At 36.0% G+C, this 19416-nt stretch overlaps 2 protein-coding genes across 2 annotated transcripts; one reads left to right on the top strand and one right to left on the bottom strand.

The window, feature by feature from the left end:
* The first annotated feature begins 2697 nt into the window (after nt 1–2697).
* LOC131940090 (uncharacterized) lies at nt 2698–4247 on the top strand. Its single transcript, XM_059298669.1, has 3 exons — nt 2698–2949; nt 3178–3306; nt 3617–4247. Exons 1-3 carry the CDS (start codon nt 2698–2700, stop codon nt 4004–4006), a joined length of 771 nt encoding a protein of 256 aa, XP_059154652.1. The 3' UTR covers nt 4007–4247.
* Nucleotides 4248–5898: 1651 nt separating this feature from the next.
* Nucleotides 5899–19075, bottom strand: LOC131940089 (uncharacterized). Its single transcript, XM_059298668.1, has 5 exons — nt 18886–19075; nt 15343–15548; nt 9161–9380; nt 8463–8549; nt 5899–6143 (listed from the first exon to the last, which is right to left on the bottom strand). Exons 1-4 carry the CDS (start codon nt 18950–18952, stop codon nt 8488–8490), a joined length of 555 nt encoding a protein of 184 aa, XP_059154651.1. The 5' UTR covers nt 18953–19075; the 3' UTR covers nt 5899–6143; nt 8463–8487.
* Between the last annotated feature and the right edge of the window lie 341 nt (nt 19076–19416).

The following is a 19416-nucleotide window of genomic DNA, read 5'->3' as shown; positions in this document are numbered from 1 at the left end:
GGATGTTTATCAATGACAACTCGTTTGGAGTGTGCGGGAGTGACAACGTGTGTGTTAGTGTGAGGGAGTGGCAATTTGTGCGCTAGTGTGTAGGAGTGACAAATTGTGTGTTAGTGTGTGGAAGTGACAACTTGTGGGCTAGTGTGTGGGAGTGACAACGTGTGTGTTAGTGTGTGGGAGTGACAACTTGTGTGCTAGTGTGTATTCGTGTGTGGGAGTGACAACTTGTGTATTAGTGTGAGGGAGTAACAACTTGTGTGATAGTGTGTGGGAGTGACAACGTGTGTGTTAGTGTGTAGGAGTGACAACGTGTGTGTTAGTGTGTAGGAGTGACAACGTGTGTGCTAGTGTGTGGGAGTGACAACTTGTGTGCTAGTGTGTGGGAGTGATAACGTGTGTGTTAGTGTGTGGGAGTGACAACGTGTGTGCTAGTGTGTGGGAGTGACAACTTGTGTGCTAGTGTGTGGAAGTGACAACTTGTGTGCTAGTGTGTGGGAGTGACAACGTGTGTGTTAGTGTGTAGGAGTGACAACGTGTGTGCTAGTGTGTGGGAGTGACAACTTGTGTGCTAGTGTGTGGGAGTGACAACGTGTGTGCTAGTGTGTGGGAGTGATAACGTGTGTACTAGTGTGTGGGAGTGAGAAAACGGGATGTTTTTCACTGACAACTTGTGTGTTAGTGTTTCTGTATAACGAGGCTTATAACGCGGTCACCCTCATAACATTTTGTGTTCATGTTCATTCCGGGAATTGTTCGTTTATTTTTACTTTCTCAAATATACGAAGTATAGAGAGTCTTGTAATCGTGCAAAAAAAGGAGATTTTTGCAAATATCGGCATTTTAGTGCTCGCTAAAAGTCGGAAAAACATAGTTTTTCAATCTTGTCCGTATGTTTGTGTGTGTATGTGTGTCTGTGTGTCTGTGTGTCTGTGTGTCTGTGTGTCTGTGTGTCTGTGTGTCTGTGTGTGTGTAAACACGATAACTTGAGTACCGTTATAGCTAGGTTGATGAAATTTCATATATATGTAATTTATCAAAATCGTAGATCCGTATCAAATTTTGAGCCATTTTCGATAACCGGAAATGGAACTTTTTCTACTTTAATTTTTTTCAAAAGGCTATAACTTGAGTACTATTTCAGATACATGAATAAAACTCCACACGTAAGTGAAAGTTCTAATTTTCTGCCATCTATCACATTTAAGTAATTTCCGTCGACCGGAAGTAGTAATTTACGCTATTTCCGATTTCTCAAAAAAAAATTTGAATTTATAAAGTACTAATATTATCCCGCACTATTTTGCACATTTTATTTGGCGTTCACTTGGTGTGCAATTCTTTTTCTACGAGATTATATTCTATTATAAAAAGTTTAGGTAATTAAAAATGGATTAAAAATATTGTCTACGTCCCGAGTTGCCATCCCCCGTAGTGTTATATTAGAATATTCGAGAAAGTTTAGGGTAGATCACTCCCGGTTTATTTTGTACAATCGCTATATCATACAAGTAGATTATTTAAAGATATGTGAGAGAAACAAAAAAGTTTTACAACGTTCTGATATAACCTTTCGAGACGTGCATACTCAAAAAATGGGAATACAAAGTTTGTTTACTTTGGCCAATGAAGTATTGTAAACACATATGCAAAAACATGTAGGCCAACTGCTTGATAAGTCAAATGATGTATAACTTAACAAACGTAACCGCTCCTATATGGTAAAATCCGTTTTATTTTCGAGGGATCGTATTACTAACAGTTCTATCGGTAACTACGCAATGAAAATGAACAACACCTCTCAAAATACGGGTCAGGTATAATTACCTGTACGACGATACGGTCGCACCTGTTGACGTACTCGAGATCCGATGTAAAACAGCCAAGTGTCAAGCAGTGGCGTAGCGAGGTCGGGTGTCACCCGGTGCGGCACTTAATGGTGTCACACCCAAGAGGTGTAGCGACCCTTCCCGGGGACAAACTTTAAATTCCCGATTTGCATCCCCCCCCTCAAACTTTTGATTTGCACCCCCCCCCCCCTCAAACTTTCGATTTGCATCACCCCCCTCAAATTTTCGATGTGCACCTATTAAAAGACTATTTAACACTTGAATTAATCACTTAATTAAGTGGTATTATCATTTTTCTCTATATATTTTGCTATTTTTTGCCTTGGTGTCACCCCCCTAAATGTTGTCACCCGGTGTGGTCCGCACCCCTGCACCCCCCTCGGTACGCCTCTGGTGTCAAGTTATCTCGCTGGGTCAGGCTTGGAGTATACTAAACTGACTTGACGCTACATTAGTAATATCAATAAAATAGTTTAGTTAATTATACATTCTAGATCTACTATTCTACTTAGTAATACTTTATAGAGTGTGATATTTTAATGTGAATTTCTTATTTCTGTCATTTATGTCTTAACTCCTTTTTCATTTTGTCAATGTAATTTAATAAATAAATTAACGGGGTTTTTATTTCTAATCGTTAGAAGATAGTGAGGTAATAGCCTCAGTCTCAGCTTGTAATCCAGCCACAGCTAACAGCGACTTTCAAACACTTAGTGTTGCAGGGGACGTAACCTTCACTACTTCACCAGTCACGGGTTATCTTTCCCTGACCTGGTCTAACCCAGATCAGCAGCAAGGCGGAACTTACACTTGTAACATTAACGGTTTGAAATCTGACAACCATGGGGTCATGTTAACTGGAAATCTGACAGTTCAAGTCAATGAACCCATTGTGAATGAGTTGGTAGATGTTATTGTAAAGACTGAAAAGAGACTTTCGGCTAATGAAGAATTAGTTAAAGAAGTGGCAAAGAAGACAAAAGAGCTGGAAAACAAAACAGCTGTGTTAGAGAACTGCTGCTATAATCAGAACAAACGGGTGGATTCTCTGGAAACTGTGGTTGGATATCTGGAAGCAGAGACCATCCAATTAAGGAACGAGGCAAACATAACCTAGGTTAGACATCAAACCATTAATAATTTTACAACAAAAATTGTCGCTGTATGTAATAGTAAAAACTTTACAAAACTCAAATCGTAGTGTAGACATGTATTGATTAACATGATGTGGGGAAATGTGAAAGTGTAAGTAAAGGCTTTATTCTTTTTAATCTATGCTCAGTTATAAATTAAATGTTGCAATATTTTAGAAAATATGAAACATTTTCAGCCTACGCAAACTGAAAGTGGTGATTGGACACTGACGTTTCATGGTACAGCTTACGTAGGAAAATCTGTCAACGCCGCCTTTCATGACGCCACTGGGATCCCGAGTGATGTAGAACCCGGATGTAAACAGGTGAGTGTTTTTTTCATTTAATTACGTTAAACATGGAATAATCTAGAAAACAATTATTATCAGCAAATATTCAACATATCAATCTCCTTAACCACAATAGCAAAAATAAATTAACCAAAAGCTGTTTTGAAATTACGAAATTACGAGGAAATAAGAATATGGGCTTTCTTGAAAGCACGGTAATAGTAAAAGGAATATTTGATATAAAAAATAAAACAAAACATTGGTTTTTTATTTTATTGCCTACGCCCTTATTGTTGCAAAGTAGTTTATTGAAACTTCGCTTTATTATAAATGAATTTTATGTTAGGTCACCGCCCCCCTACCCTGCAACAACCACTACAGGAACTCCGAAGTCTTCGACAACTGGGACAGAGTTAAGGAGGTCGCCTTCATCGTGTACTCCAACTACACCAGAGTGGGCGACATTTTGTTTGACGGTCAAGACTCTACCTCCATCAGCTGGTTCAACAAGTCCAGAGTTCTGTTCACCACTTGGAAACAAATCAAGACAGACGCCACCAACTACTTCTCCATTGAAGGGGACGTCAGGCCAGAACTGACCAGGACCTTCTTCATCAACAGTAACTACAATGGATGTCCAGAAGACAAAGGCTGGTTCGTCGCCGTGGACAGAACCAACGGTAATTGCCCTTGGGAACAGAACGTTCCTGGTTTTCAAATATTCCAGGCAGAATGAACCTCAGAACTGGACCAACGGCGATGTGACTATTGCTGACATGTTTGCCGTCTTCATCAAGTACTACAGCACAGCTTAATGTGCTAAAATTTTAAATTACGACACTGAATAATGTAGTATCTATAACTACTAAAACAGTGTCGTTATGTAATGTCTACTCGGTGAAATTAAGATGGATACATCAGGTGTTATATGTGTGCCTGATAGTCTCTGATATTTCTATTTCCACTTTAACAATATTATCAATAAAAAAAAAATTTTTACTACAATTTCTTGGAAGTTAAATGAATAGAAGTTAAGCCTTCGTTATATACTAAAGATTAAACTACATCTTCTTATGTATCAGACAAGTTCTTTCGTAAAGAATACAATGGGACTATATGTTGCGATCTATAGCAGTGTATATTTACTTTTTACCATGACATAATATATGTATCTATTCTATATCAACAATATGTAAATATTTTGGTCAACTAGACACCCTACGTCTTCCCAACAGTCAAATTGTAAACTTCTTGTTACCTTTTAACAAAATATGTCTAGTGAAACTATGACAACGAACATTTTTGTTCAATATCTATAAATAATTATTATAATGTATACTGAAAATTATTATTTTCCGTGTCACTCTTCGACTCATGTAAGAGACAATAGTCAAAATCTTTACGCTAAGACAACACATTTTAGCGTCTGTGAATCTGTTACGTTTATTCTAGTTATGTCTTTGGATATTAATGAGTGAACAAAACTACTGGGCCATTATTTACATAATGAAGTGTAAATGAAAATATTCAACTGAAAAAATTTAAAAAAAAAAACGTTCCGTGTAACAGTGAAATAATTTATAAGAACACACAACGCCAATTACACTACCCTGGATAACCACACACTTAAGATTTCGTGCAATCAGATGTATGTCAACCACACAGCACACTTAGATTTCTCATTTTCTACTCAAAGCACATCCTTATTTAGTTATACTGTTTAAGAAAACAGTTTTCACACAATTCAAAGAACTTGAAAGATGTTTATATTATTTTTACTACAAAAAACTGTCGCACAATGTTAAAATATAATAAACCGGGAGTGATCTCCCCTAAACTTTCTCGAATATTCTTATATAAAATAACAGGGGATGGGAACTCGGGCTATAGACATGATTTTTAATCCATTTTAAATACGCCAAATTTGAGATGTGCATAATAGTGCGCAATATTATTAGCACTTTATAAATTTAAATGCGTTTTTGAGAAATCGGAAATAGCGTAAATTAGTACTTCCGTTCAACGCAAATTATTCAAAATTTGACGGAAGGTAGAGAATTAGATCTTTTACTTACATGTGAAATTTCATTTATCTATCTGAAATTATACTCAAGTTACAGGCTTTTGAAAAATTCAAAGTAGAAAAACTACCACTTCCGGTTATCGGAAATCGCTCAAAAGTTGATACGGATCTACGATTTTGATGAAATACTTATATATGAAATTTCATCAACCTAGCTGTAACGGTACTCAAGTTATCGTATTTACACACACACACACACACACACACACACACAGACACACAGACAGACACACAGACATACGGACAAGATTGCAAAACTATGTTTTTCCGTATCAGTGAGATGTAAAACGTGGAGATTTGTAAAAATCTCGATTTTTTTTTTTGCACGATTACAATACTTTCTCTATACTTCGTATATACGAGAAAGTAAAAAAGTGTGAAATAATGTAAATATGAATATTTATTAACATACAATAATATTAGTTCTTAATTAAAAGTTAAAGACATATTTTAATGAAACGCCATTCAAAGAACTTAAAAAGATCTTTTTTTTTCTTCTATATTATTTTTAATTAGACAAATTTAACTAAAATAACAGTAAAAAAAACAATTAGTGGTTATACTAGCTAATTGTTAATAGAGCATAATTAGCAACCAAAAAACAGTTTGCAATAATTAAAATCTTCCGTGTACATGAACTAAATCCATTCGCGTTTTTGTTCTTCGTTATTACCGTACAATTTTTTTAAAAAACATACGTTGAAAAACAAACTGGAATAAAATGTGTGTCTAACATGTTTGTTCAGGAGACTGGTGCTGACAGGACTCATGTTCACGGAAAAACTACTCTCTGTGGAATACATGAAAAAAGGAGATTAGCCGTAAAATACATGACAGATAGTCCTGTGGGTTGGTGAAATCTAATGGATATATGCGGGTTGATAAAATTGAATGGATATATGCAGTTTGTTAAATTAAATGGATATATGCGGGTTGGTAAAATTGAATGGATATATGCAGTTTGTTAAATTAAATGGATATATGCGGGTTGGTAAAATTGAATGGATATATGCAGTTTGTTAAATCTAATGGATATATGCGGTTGGGTAAACCTAATGAATATATGTTGGGTGGTTAAATCAAATGCATAGAAGTGGGTTGGTTAAATTCTTCTTCTTCTTCGTTCTTAATTTTTAGTGTTGAAGGGGATCGAGATTTATCTGCAAGTGCGTTTGAACTTGAGACTTTGTTCAAATTTATCAACCATGATCTTTTTGCCGACTCGACCACGCCTCCAACACAATTAAGCGTTACGTGTCAACTGGTTATGCGCCATTGAGGCCATTGACTCCGATTTCAGCCTGCTTTTCTTTTTGGATTTGCTTCCATAGCTTTTGTCCAACCAAGAACAAACTACAAGGCAGCAATGTTTAATTTTGGAGTTGTCTCTCCTAGAAGAGTGGCTGTCCCCAGCTAACGAGCCTCGTCTGCCCGAGATTGGTTAAATGAAATGGATATATGCTGGTTGGTTAAATCAAATTGATATATGCGGGTTGGTAAAACTGAATGGATATATGCAGTTTGTTAAATCTAATGGATATATACGATTGGGTAAACCTAATGGATATATGCAGTTTGTTAAATCAAATGGATATATGCGGGTTGGTACAATTAAATGGATATATGCAGTTTGTTAAATCTAATGGATATATACGGTTGGGTAAACCTAATGGATATATGCAGTTTGTTAAATCAAATGGATATATGCGGGTTGGTACAATTGAATTGATATATGCAGATTGTTAAATCTAATGGATATATGCGGTTGGGTAAACCTAATGGATATATGAATGGTTGTTTAAATCAAATGGATATATACGAGATGGTAAAATTAAATGGATATATGCAGTTTTTTAAATCTAATGTATATATGCGGTTGGGTAAATCAAATGTCTAAAATGTTATCGTTTACCCGTACTAAAAGTAAAATGTTATCGTTTACCAATACTTAAAGTAAAATGTTTATCGATTACCCATACTGAAAGTAAAATGTTATTGTTTAACCAGTACTAAAATGAAACTGTTATTGTTTACTGTTATCATTTACCCATACTGAAAAGTAAAATGTTTATGGTTTACCGATTCTGAAATTAAAATGTTATCGTTTACCTGTACTGAAAGTAAAATGTTATCGTTTACCCATACTGAAAGTAAAATGTTATTGTTTAACCAGTACTAAAATGAAACTGTTATTGTTTACCCATAGTGAAAGTAAAATGTTATCCTTTAACCATACTAAAAGTAAAATGCTATCGTTTACCCATACTGAAAGTAAAATGTTATCGTTTACCCATACTGAAAGTAAAATGTTATCGTTTACCCATACTGAAAGTAAAATGTTAGCGTTTACCCATACTGAAAGTAAAATGTTATCGTTTACCCGTACTGAAAGTAAAATGTTGTCGTTTACCCATAGTGAACGTAAAATGTTATCGTTTACCCATATTGAAAGTAAAATGGTATCGTTTAATTATACTGAAAGTAAAATGTTTATCGTTTACCCATACTGAAAGTAAAATGTTATCGTTTACCCATACTGAAAATAAAATGTTATAGTTTACCCATACTGAAATGAAACTGTTATTGTTTACCCATACTGAAAGTAAAATGTTATCGTTTACCCATACTGAAAGTAAAATGTTATCGTTCATCCATACTGAAATGAAACTGTTATTGTTTACCCTTACTGAAAGTAAAATGTTATCGTTTACCCATACTGAAAGTAAAATGTTATCGTTCATCCATACTGAAATGAAACTGTTATTGTTTACCCATACTGAAAGTAAAATGTTATCGTTCATCCATACTGAAATGAAACTGTTATTGTTTACCCATACTGAAAGTAAAATGTTATCGTTACCCGTTCTGAAAGTAAAATGTTATCGTTTACCCATACTGAAAGTAAAATGTTATCGTTTACCCATACTGAAAGTAAAATGTTTATCGTTTACCCAAACTGAATGTAAAATGTTATCGTTTACCCATACTGAAAGTAAAATGGTATTTTTATTACGCATTTGTGTTTATTACTTTTGGTAATATCTGTCTATGTATAATGATAGCAGTCATCTGAATATATAACGTTAAAATAGGCAAATCTATCACATACCTGACTAGACGGTGTCGCTGGAGTGCTAATGGCAACTGCCTAATTCTGGCTTGTATTTCCAATATGACTTATGGTATAGTTCGTTCTCTGTCGATTAAATCACAAGACGTGTCAAAATCTTCCTAAAGCTTTAGGAACGTAATCTGTAGCAATCTTTATAATAAATTAGAGTTTTGTTCCAGTTGTTTCCCTTTACCGATTCTTTGTGATCAGTCTTTATCATCAACATCTCCCTTTGATGAAACTATTCAATATAATGAGCATCTCCCTTTGAACAAAGCATTCAACATCATCAACATCTCCCTTTGATGAAACTATTCAATATCATTAGCATCTCCCTTTGATGAAACCATTCAATATCATCAGCATCTCCCTTTGATGAAACCATTCAATATCGTCAGCATCTCCCTTTGATGAAACCATTCAATATCATTCGTATCTCTTTTTATGAAACCATTCAATATCATTAATATCTCCCTTTGATGAAACCATTCTTTAACATCAGCATCATCGTTGTCCAATACATCCCACCACACCCCCACACCCCTCTCTTTCCACCACAAGATGTCTCTCTCTTTCTATAATAACCAATGTATGTATGGATGTGCAATGTATGTTTTTTAGTATGATACAGTAAACCCATTAAGCAGTGAATGGTTTGTTGTAATAAGTTACTTATATTTCAGCCTTGAACTTACCTCGATTTTGCTTATGATGAAACCAATTGCTACTTTGTAAGTATCCGGTGTAGATGCTCTGTCCTTCATATTGAACCTGAATCTGATAGAAGGCTGGGTAACGGTAAGGGAAAAACTTCATCCTTGAGATTCCATCTTTGTCAAAGCACCAGCATGGAAATTTATCTCTATAACATGTAACCTTCCCATTTCCGTGGTAGTGGACGTTCATATTGCAATACTGAAAAATAAACACGAGAATATCATTTTAAAGATTGTTAATTTAAATATTAACTCTATCTGGAGGAATTTTCAGAAAATAATTTACATCCTAATATATAAATCCCCACGTTCGCACATCTCTCTCTCTCTCTCTCTCTCTCTCTCTCTCTCTCTCTCTCTCTCTCTCTCTCTCTCTCTCTGTCTGTCCGCAAAAAATTTTCGCCGGACATCACGTCAGAATCGGCAGCGATATATGAAGAACTTTTTACGGACTTTTGTTGAAAATAATATATTAGATGTTTTAAATGTATAACCACAATTTTAGTTAAAGAAGAAAAATAAAAATTAAAGGCGTATTCGAATGTAGAGAAACAGTATTATTTATGCAACCGGAAAAGCATTAATATATGTGAAAAAGAACGCTAAACTGTGACGTCACTATTGCTTATACATTAACTAATGACGTCATCTGCCGTGTTTAGAATGAAAAGAAATGAACTATTTCATTCAAATTTGATTTAGATCTACGTACACTATGAAATGTATACAATACAATTTTTCCGGCCTAAACTCATAAAATTTATTTTATGTATTTGGATTCTAGATCTAAAGATTCTAGATCTAGACTAAATCTAAATCTAAATCTACGCAATAACTAGATCTAGACGTAGACGCTAAGATCTAGATTTAGACTCTAACTTCTCTAAAATCAATTCCAAAAATAAATTTCTATATTAGGACTAAACTATTTCAAGACTTATTTATTTTATACAAAATCTCTGGAACTGGCTAATTTGGGATAAAAAAATTAATTTGAAAGAATAGGCATATTCGCGTAAGTTAAGATTTTAAAATACGTGTTTCATTCTCCGTATTTTGTAAGGTGCCTAAATAGCGGAGATGTTAGTGTACATTAAACCACGCAGGTGGTGCGGGTTCGAGACACAGCAAGTCAACTTGGATAATGTATTCTTTTTTATTATGCTCGGGCTAAACTTTAAAAAAAAATTCTTTTAGGAATCTAGATCTAGATCTAGATTGTCGGGTGTCCGATATGGCACTTCCCGGCGCCGCAGGCGCTTCAAATTTGGCATGATCTTGCCTTGGTGCGACAGAACACGGGGGCCGGTTGGCCGAAAAGTCTACGATGTGGGGGTCAAAACTGACCTCGACTGACCGGTACCTTATATGAGCTATAAATCGAAAAAAAATGTCCACGGAGGAACCTCTTCATAACTCTTGAGGTCGTAGACCGACCTTCGGGCGAATTAATTAAGCATTCAAATTCTCAATGTTTTCGAAAGCCTAAGCGAAGCTGGGCAGCATGCCTAGTATAATATAAGGATAGTACGCTTTGAAACGTGCATTAGTTTGGGGTGAAAGGAAGGGTGGGGATGGGGGTTCAAGTTTTATTTCAGGAGGCATCTAATAGTTACCAAAGCATATCTATATTCTACCGTCTCTAACCTACGCTTCCCGGGGTAAAATATTTAAAACATATACACAAAACTTTGTCTAAAAGATTGGCAAACTTTTTATTGATATTTGCATTTCTTTTAAATTGCCAAATGGGTGGGCGGATATACACCACGTTCGTACACCCCTGTCTAGTTAGTTTAACAAATTTCTCATCTCGACTGCGTGAAAATCACAGAACGTACACCAGGAACACTGGCGCATAACTGGCATTGCTTCTGTTTATTATCGCTTGGCTTTGAAAAGGATGACTTTAAAAACAAAACACCAGTGGAGTGTGATTATATCCGAAAGTTAGGTACATATTTCAGGCTCACTGTTCCCGGAGAATCGAAATGCTTTTACGACACAGTGTATATTATTTGAGGTATGAGAGATAAAACATAATACCTATGTATATATGAAGAAGTAATTCACCGTTATATATATATATATATATATATATATATATATATATATATATATATATATATATATATATATATATATATATATATATATATATATACATATATATATATATACACACACACATATATATGGATGGTTGGCCTTAGGCCCCGCGTATTCCTAACGCCGGCTCTGGATAAAACATAATACCTACGTATATATGAAGAAGTAATTCACCGTTTTAATTAAATAAAACTTAGTACCTAGGTTTAATTAATTTTCTCAAAACGAAAATGTTGTAATCACTCAAACATTTAATTTGTTTCGTTATTCGCCTCTCCAATACACAGACTTCCTCAAGTAGAGTACTTACATTCCCACACTTCTCCACACAATACCACGTTTATACACATCACATCCATACAATGTCATGCTATACATATCCTTCAATACTCAATATATATATATATATATATATATATATATATATATATATATATATATATATATACGAAAATACTAACATAGAATACTCAATACGCTATTGTTCGAAATTTGAAAAAAATAAAGTTCTTAGTTTTTATTTTTAATTATTAATTTTAAAAAAAAACAAAACATATAATTTGTGTGAGTGATATTAGTCTGCTTTGAAACTCTCTATTTTAATGTTTGACATGATGCTTCCTTGATTACAAGACGGACAAAAGAAATCGAAGCATAAACGCTTTATATGTGTCATGGTTTCTCGCCTTATGTGTATGTTTATTTGTATTTATATTATTAGTTTTAAATACATTTTTTTTCATACTATATCATTCTTTATTATGTTTTTTTTAAAATAATAATTAAGTGAAGTAATTGCTTTTTAATTTGTTTATTAAAAGTTTCTTTAGAACACACATATTTGACTATTTAAAAAGGGAGATAAGTCATGGAAGTGGTTTGAACGTTTGCCTATCGTCACACTACAACTCATGTAGACCATATAATTTTTTTTTCCTTAACGAAACAGCGTGTGTTAGTTACTGTAGAACATCACTACTGTAGTATATCTGTTTTTCTTTTTTACAAGAAATTGTTTTTTAACTATTGAAAAATTGATTATGGTCGGGTATAGGCCACTAAACGGCTTGCCTCTCCCCCCCCCCCCCCCCGCATTGTGGAATCTGGCGGCACTGTAGTTCCGGCCCTGCTTCACATTTCATCCTCTCATCTTCAAACTACCTTACTGTATCTACCCCTTCCATACTCAAACTATACACAATTTACCCAGCTACAGACATACACGCAACGCTTATCATGCTCACTCTACATCACATTTACCACCCCACCCGTTCGATATTGTTTTGGGAGGAGTTGTTTGCCATATTATATATATATATATATATATATATATATATATATATATATATATATATATATATATATATATATATATATATATATATATATATAAGTTCAAAGTATCCTACTCCTAACTTATAATAGTTATATACTTATATACTAACTAGCCCAGGGGTGGGCAACTTTTTGAGACAGAAGAGCCAAAAGTTACAATTTACAAAACTGCCCAGCTTTCAAAGAGCTACTAACATTTTAATTTCAATATTACAATCTTTGATTAGATTAGGTATATATATACATACATATATATATATATATATATATATATATATATATATATATATATATATATATATATATATATATATATATATATATATATATATATATATATATATATATATATATATATACGTATATATATATACGTGTATATATATATATATATATATATATATATATATATATATATATATATATATATATATATATATATATAGGTGTGTGTGTGTGTGTCTGATTGTCTTTTACTCATGACTTTTATCCGATTGCCATGAAACTTTAGGAAGTTGTTGAGAATACTCCTGGGGAGGTATCTGCGAAAAATAAAAGTCAAATTCGCAGGGGTAGCGCCCCGGCAGGGAGTGATTTGTTTTATAAAATCAAAAGTCGATTGCTGATTGACTTTCGGTAAGTTGATTGGCACATTCCAGGGGAAATTTCAACAATAATCGTTGACTTAATCGAAACAGGAGCGGCCTCCGGCGTGCAAGCATGGGGCGATTTGGCGCCCCGGGCTTACCCGTGAGCACCATGTTCATTTTCGATATAGTGGGCTGCTATTGTCGCTCACTAAATCGAATTAGGCGCGTCCTCCGACGTCTTTGCAGGGTGCGATTTGGCGCCCAGTGCTATCCCGCGAACACTACGCTTCCGCGTTAGTTTTAAGGAGCACCCTACAATATTGATAATGCGGCACAAGAAATTCGATGATTAAACCGAGCTAGGGGCCGTACGTGGTGCTCCTGCAATAGTGAAATCGTGTTCACGAGAGCGCCACTCTCTGTCCCCGACACTTAAGCGGTGAGTGATTAACGGTGATATTATGGTGAGTGATTAACGTATACACAAGGCTTTCATACAACATGCCCCATGGCGTGCTGGGCGGTAGTTTAGGTAAATCCGTGCCCCAATAAATATGATCCAAGCATAGGCATTGTTTACATTTAAATAACTCAGTTTTAGAAAACAAGGAAGTACATTGAAAAATTTAGTAACTAAATATTCTAATAGAATAGCGAGTGTTTTTGTTTATATTTATTATTATATCGTTCATTACCGAGTGTTTCAGACTAATATTTTCATGAGTTTATAAATAAAATAATTATTAATATTTGTGCATAAAGCTGAAGAGCCGCACCTTGACATCAAAAGAGCCGCATGCGGCTCCCGAGCCACAGGTTGCCGACCCCTGAACTATTCTATACACTTTCTATCACCTGACGTTCTACTAAACTCCTGACTAATACACAACCTCTGCTCCACTAGCTTGTAACTGTAACAGACTGAATTATTATGTATATTGTAATTGACATGAAGTTGCGTGAATGTAGAGTACCTGGCCAACGGAAGTAAGTGTGAGCGACTCGTCATGTATTTACATGCTTTTTTGTGAGATCGTTCTCTGACGAAAGGAGAGAGAAAGTTGCGTTTAAAGGTGGAACGCAAGGTGAACGAGTGTGCTTGCCTGTGAATGCGTAGTAGGATGTCACTACGTTACTTTGATTCTTGATTGTACTTGTACCAGTTGTTTTTCTTCTACTATGGATTTATCATTTCATTGTGGATAGTGTAAATAAAGTTTAAAGTTTAAAGTTACTACTATTGCTCGTGTTCTAGTATCAAACGAACCCACAACAACAATGGATATTACTGTTGTTACAGTAACATAAACTATATCCAATTGCCTGCTACCACTCGACTTTCTCCTAAACGTTCACCCAATCAACTGACTGCTACCACTCGACTTTCTACTAAACGCCCACCCAATCAACTGCCTGCTACTACTCAGTTTTCTACTAAACGCCCACCCAATCAACAGCTTGCTACCAATTGACTTTCTACTAAACGCCCACCCAATCAACTGCTTGCTACCACTCGACTTTCGACTAAACGCCCACCAATCAACAGCTTGCTACCACTCGACTTTCTACTAAACGCCCACCCTATCAACAGCTTGCTACCACTCGACTTTCTATTAAACGCCCCCCCCCCCCCCCCGATCAACTGCTTGCTGTATTTTTCAGTGACCAACCGACCTAGCGCTTTGATTTGATCATATGACCGCTGGTCGTTACGCGTGAACGGTCATCATCTCGCATCTCTTTGTTTCCTACCTATTCTCAACTGCTTGATCTTAGGCTGTTTCTTAGTTTTAAAATTTCACATTTCTAACTTCTTTCTAATCTTGACAATCTCTACGTCACCACATGTGTATATTCCTCCCGTTCTTAATTACAGATGAAGTAGAGCTCATCTGATTCATAGACATTGGCATATGAAGGGATAAGGTCGTGAGCACTATGCCAAGCCGCCTTTGTTTCTCTAACGTAAGTTAGGTACCCATCAGAGATGGTTGCCCAGGGACGTTCAACTGATTTCAACCCGGATTCGATCTCGAGACACTCGGGTTGTCAGTCTAGGTCTTTAACTGTTTAAATAAACTAAGTTAATGACGACAGCATGAAATTATTGCCATAAGTAAGACCTACCGCTTTCCAGCCGTTGGTTGGGTATAACTGGTTGACCTCTTCAGAGTACATGACGAAAACCTTTATGCCAGTAATCCGATCATATTTGATGTAACGGGGATACCAAAAAAAGGCCGTTATGTTTCCAGTATTGACACAATATGAGTGACAATACTGCTCGTAACCAGAAAGTTTTAAGTGGTCCAGATCAGCAGATTTTACAAGTTCTGGTAAAAAAAAATATCAGTTACTATTAATTTTAACTTTTTCAACGATAAGAGTTCATTCCAACAGTAATGGAAACCGTACGTGTATACTGTAATTGAAAACAAAAAAAGTATTTTAACACTAAGTTTTAAAACAACACTTCCACGCGGTATATAAACGCTTACTTTTAAAACAACACTAGCACACGGTATTTTAACGTTCAGTTTTAACTCAAACACTAGCACACGGTATTTTAACGTTCAGTTTTAACACAAACACTAGCACACGGTATTTTAACGTTTAGTTTTGAAACAACACTAACACACGGTACAGTTAACAATTGGTTTAAACACAAACACTAGCACACTAAGTGTTAAAATACTAAGTTACCCAACACTGACAAAATAGACTGATTAAAAGTTTATAAAAATGTCTCGGAAACAGTTTCAATTGTGTCTCCTGCAAACAAAATGTTCTTAGTTTAAACAGTAAATTCAAGATTGAATAACGACCTTTCTCTGCTTTCTATTCAAGTAATAAACAAGGAATCGACCTGATATATAGAAATCGCCCTTTTTATTCCATATAATATCCAATTTTTAAAATGATTTTTGTTTTATTATATTAGCAATCATTTAATACTTTAATACGCCAGTCCTATATGCTGGGTCATTTTAAACCAGGTGTATTGAAACGCCAGTGCAGCACCACAACACACGGTGTAATGTAACGCCAGTGCAGCACCACAACACAAATGTAATGTAACGTCAGTGTAGCACCACAACACACTGTGTAATGTGAAGCTAGTAAAGCACAACACACTGTGTAATGTGACGCCAATAAAGCACCACAACACACTGTGTAATGTAACGCCAGTGTAGCACCACAACACACGGTGTAATGTGACGCCAATAAAGCACCACAACACACGGTGTAATATAACGCCAGTGTAGCACCACAACACAAATGTAATGTAACGCCAGTGCAGCACCACAATACACGGTGTAATGTAACGCCAGTGTAGCACCACAACACACGGTGTAATGTAACGCCAGTGAATCACCACAACACACTGTGTAATGTGACGCCAGTGTAGCACCACAACACACGGTGTAATGTAACGCACGCCAGTGAGGCACCACAACACACGGTGTAATGTAACGCCAGTGAAGCACCACAACACACTGTGTAATGTGACGCTAGTAAAGCACAACACACTGTGTAATGTGACGCCAGTGTAGCACCACAACAAACGGTGTAATGTGACGCCAGTATAGAACAACACACGGTGTAATGTAACGCCAGTGTAGCACCACAACACACTGTGTAATGTTACGCTAGTAAAGCACAACACACTTTGTTATGTGACGCCAGTGTAGCGCCACAACACACTGTGTAATGTAACGCCAGTGTTGCACCACAACACACTGTGCAATGTGACGCTAGTGTAGCACCACAACACACTGTGTAATGTTATGCAGTAAAGCACAACACACTGTGTAATGTAACGCCAGTGTAGCACCACAACACACGGTGTAATGTTATGCAGTGAAGCACAACACACTGTGTAATGTGACGCCAGTAAAGTACAACACACTGTGTAATGTGACGCCAGTAAAGCACAACACACTGTGTAATGTGACGCTAGTAAAGAACCACAACACACGGTGTAATGTAACGCCAGTGTAGCATCACAACACACGGTGTAATGTAACGCCAGTGCAGCACCACAACACACAGTGTAATGTAACGACAGTGCAGCACCAAAACACACGGTGTAATATAACGCCAGTGCAGCACCACAACACACGGTGCAATGTAACGCCAGTGTAGCACCACAAAACACGGTGTAATGTAACGCCAGTGTAGCACCACAACACACGGTGTAATGTAACGCCAGTGCAGCACCACAACACACGGTGTAATGTAACGCCAGTGTAGCACCACAACACACGGTGTAATGTAACGCCAGTGTAGCACCACAACACACGGTGTAATGTAACGCCAGTGTAGCACCATAACACACGGTGTAATGTAACGCCAGTGTAGCACCACAACACACTGTGTAATGTGACGCCAGTGTAGCACCACAACATACGGTGTAATGTAACGCCAGTGCAGCACCACAACACACGGTGTAATGTAACGCCAGTGCAGCACCACAACACACGGTGTAATGTAACGCCAGTGAAGCACCACAACACACTGTGTAATGTGACGCCAGTGAAGCACTGTCCCCAGATAACAAGCTAATTTGCCCTATGGTTCGAACTCGAGACTTTAGCAACCATGAGCTTTACCGACTCGACCACGCCGGTCCCTGCTAATTTGACTAATGTGACTGACCTTATAGCTGGCGAATATTAGATACAGAAATGGCTAATAAAGCATCCAACCTAACAGAATGGGAAATATCAAGACTAATGTCTGGGGAGCTAGAAATTAATGATGATGAAGAAATCATGATAATCGATTATGATTGAATATGGGTAAAATCACGATATAGCGTCGGTTGTTATTCCGGAACTGTACAGCAGTAAAAAACAGTAAAACCATGGCGTAGTCTGTCGACACGTTCAGGAAACCACCGGAAATACTGTAAACCATCATTTATTTGCCCCCATATTATTTTTAATACATAATGTTTAAAAACGTGCATGGATTGATTTTAGTTGCATTTTAAATACTGTTTTGCTAATTATTTTGTATTTCTAATTATTTTAAGTGTATGTGCTAATTATTGCTGCTACTAAACATTGTTCTAGTTCTTCATATTACTTTAACTTTAGTAAATCAAATCGTCTTATTTTACTAACAGAACTATAGCTAGTTGTCGCAAATCTTCTGCAGTTTTTTTTTTGTGTTTCTTAAAAAAAGCATTAATTACTACACTCGACTTTATTAATAATATTTAAATTTACTACTTGTTGCTGATTTTTTTGTCAATTAAACATTAAATTAAGTTAAAACATTAATTTAATGCACTTGACTCTATTTTTATTTCAACGGTCAAATAAACTATGGTTTACAGTAACGAATGCTACCGAAACTCAATAAACATTACCCAATAATTTCCGACGCTATGTCGTGATTTTACCTGAATATGATTGAATATGACTGAATATGACTGAATATGATTGAATATGACTGAATATGATTGAATATGACTGAATATGATTTAATATGATTGAATATGACTGAATATGATTAAATATGATTAATATGACTGAATATGATTGAATATGACTGAATATGATTGAATATGACTGAAAATGATTGAATATGACTGAATATGACTGAATATGACTGAATATGATTGAATATCTAGAGTTAAGTAGCCTACAACACACAGTCTACCTATACAGTCAATGCACTGGGAAAGGGCTGAAAGTACCAGCACCACAAAGTACCATAAACTCTTCATCTTTTGCCTTATGGTGGACTTTCTCTACCAAGACCAGTCCAGTTTGGTTGCTGAGAGGATCAAAGAGAAACAAAATTCGCCAACACACATCCTACGACATAGTTATGGCGCCCGGTGATCACACAAGTGCGAACCAAGTTTCAATGTGTAAAACGGTGCGTAAATCTATAAGAACTCTAGTGTGCAAATTTTAACCAGCAGTATTTTGTAAGTAAATAGATTCAAGATGATTCAATAGAAAATGTTTAGGCTTCGTGTTTTTACTTTCTCGTATATACGAAGTACTAGCCGTCCCGGCCAGGCCCTGCTCTGGCTTCTGTGAAAAACCTTTCTGTTAAAGACCATCACCTGTGTGTTTAGTAATCATCATAAACCCGGCATTGCCCACCCAAACCACAACCAACCAAAACCAAAACAACAAAACGCAAACATAACGCTAACACAATTACAAATACAAACGAAAA

This window comes from Physella acuta, unplaced genomic scaffold (assembly GCF_028476545.2).
Source record: "Physella acuta isolate Inbredline_101_S28 unplaced genomic scaffold, ASM2847654v3 ptg000308l, whole genome shotgun sequence".
NCBI lineage: Eukaryota > Metazoa > Mollusca > Gastropoda > Physidae > Physella > Physella acuta.
Note: the sequence above shows the minus strand (reverse complement) of the source record. Positions and strands in the feature narration are given on the sequence as shown.

Bases quoted from the DNA above. Each gene is read 5' to 3' on its own strand.
- LOC131940090 (XM_059298669.1), top strand. From the start codon at position 2,698: ATGTTAACTGGAAATCTGACAGTTCAAGTCAATGAACCCATTGTGAAT. The intron at 2,950-3,177 runs GCAAACATAACC...AAACATTTTCAG, and splicing joins CCATCCAATTAAGGAACGAG to CCTACGCAAACTGAAAGTGG. The intron at 3,307-3,616 runs GTGAGTGTTTTT...ATTTTATGTTAG, and splicing joins TAGAACCCGGATGTAAACAG to GTCACCGCCCCCCTACCCTG.
- LOC131940089 (XM_059298668.1), bottom strand. From the start codon at position 18,952: ATGAAGAGTTTATGGTACTTTGTGGTGCTGGTACTTTCAGCCCTTTCC. The intron at 15,549-18,885 runs GTAGACTGTGTG...TTTTTTTACCAG, and splicing joins CCAGTGCATTGACTGTATAG to AACTTGTAAAATCTGCTGAT. The intron at 9,381-15,342 runs GTAGGTCTTACT...TTTATTTTTCAG, and splicing joins CAACCAACGGCTGGAAAGCG to TATTGCAATATGAACGTCCA.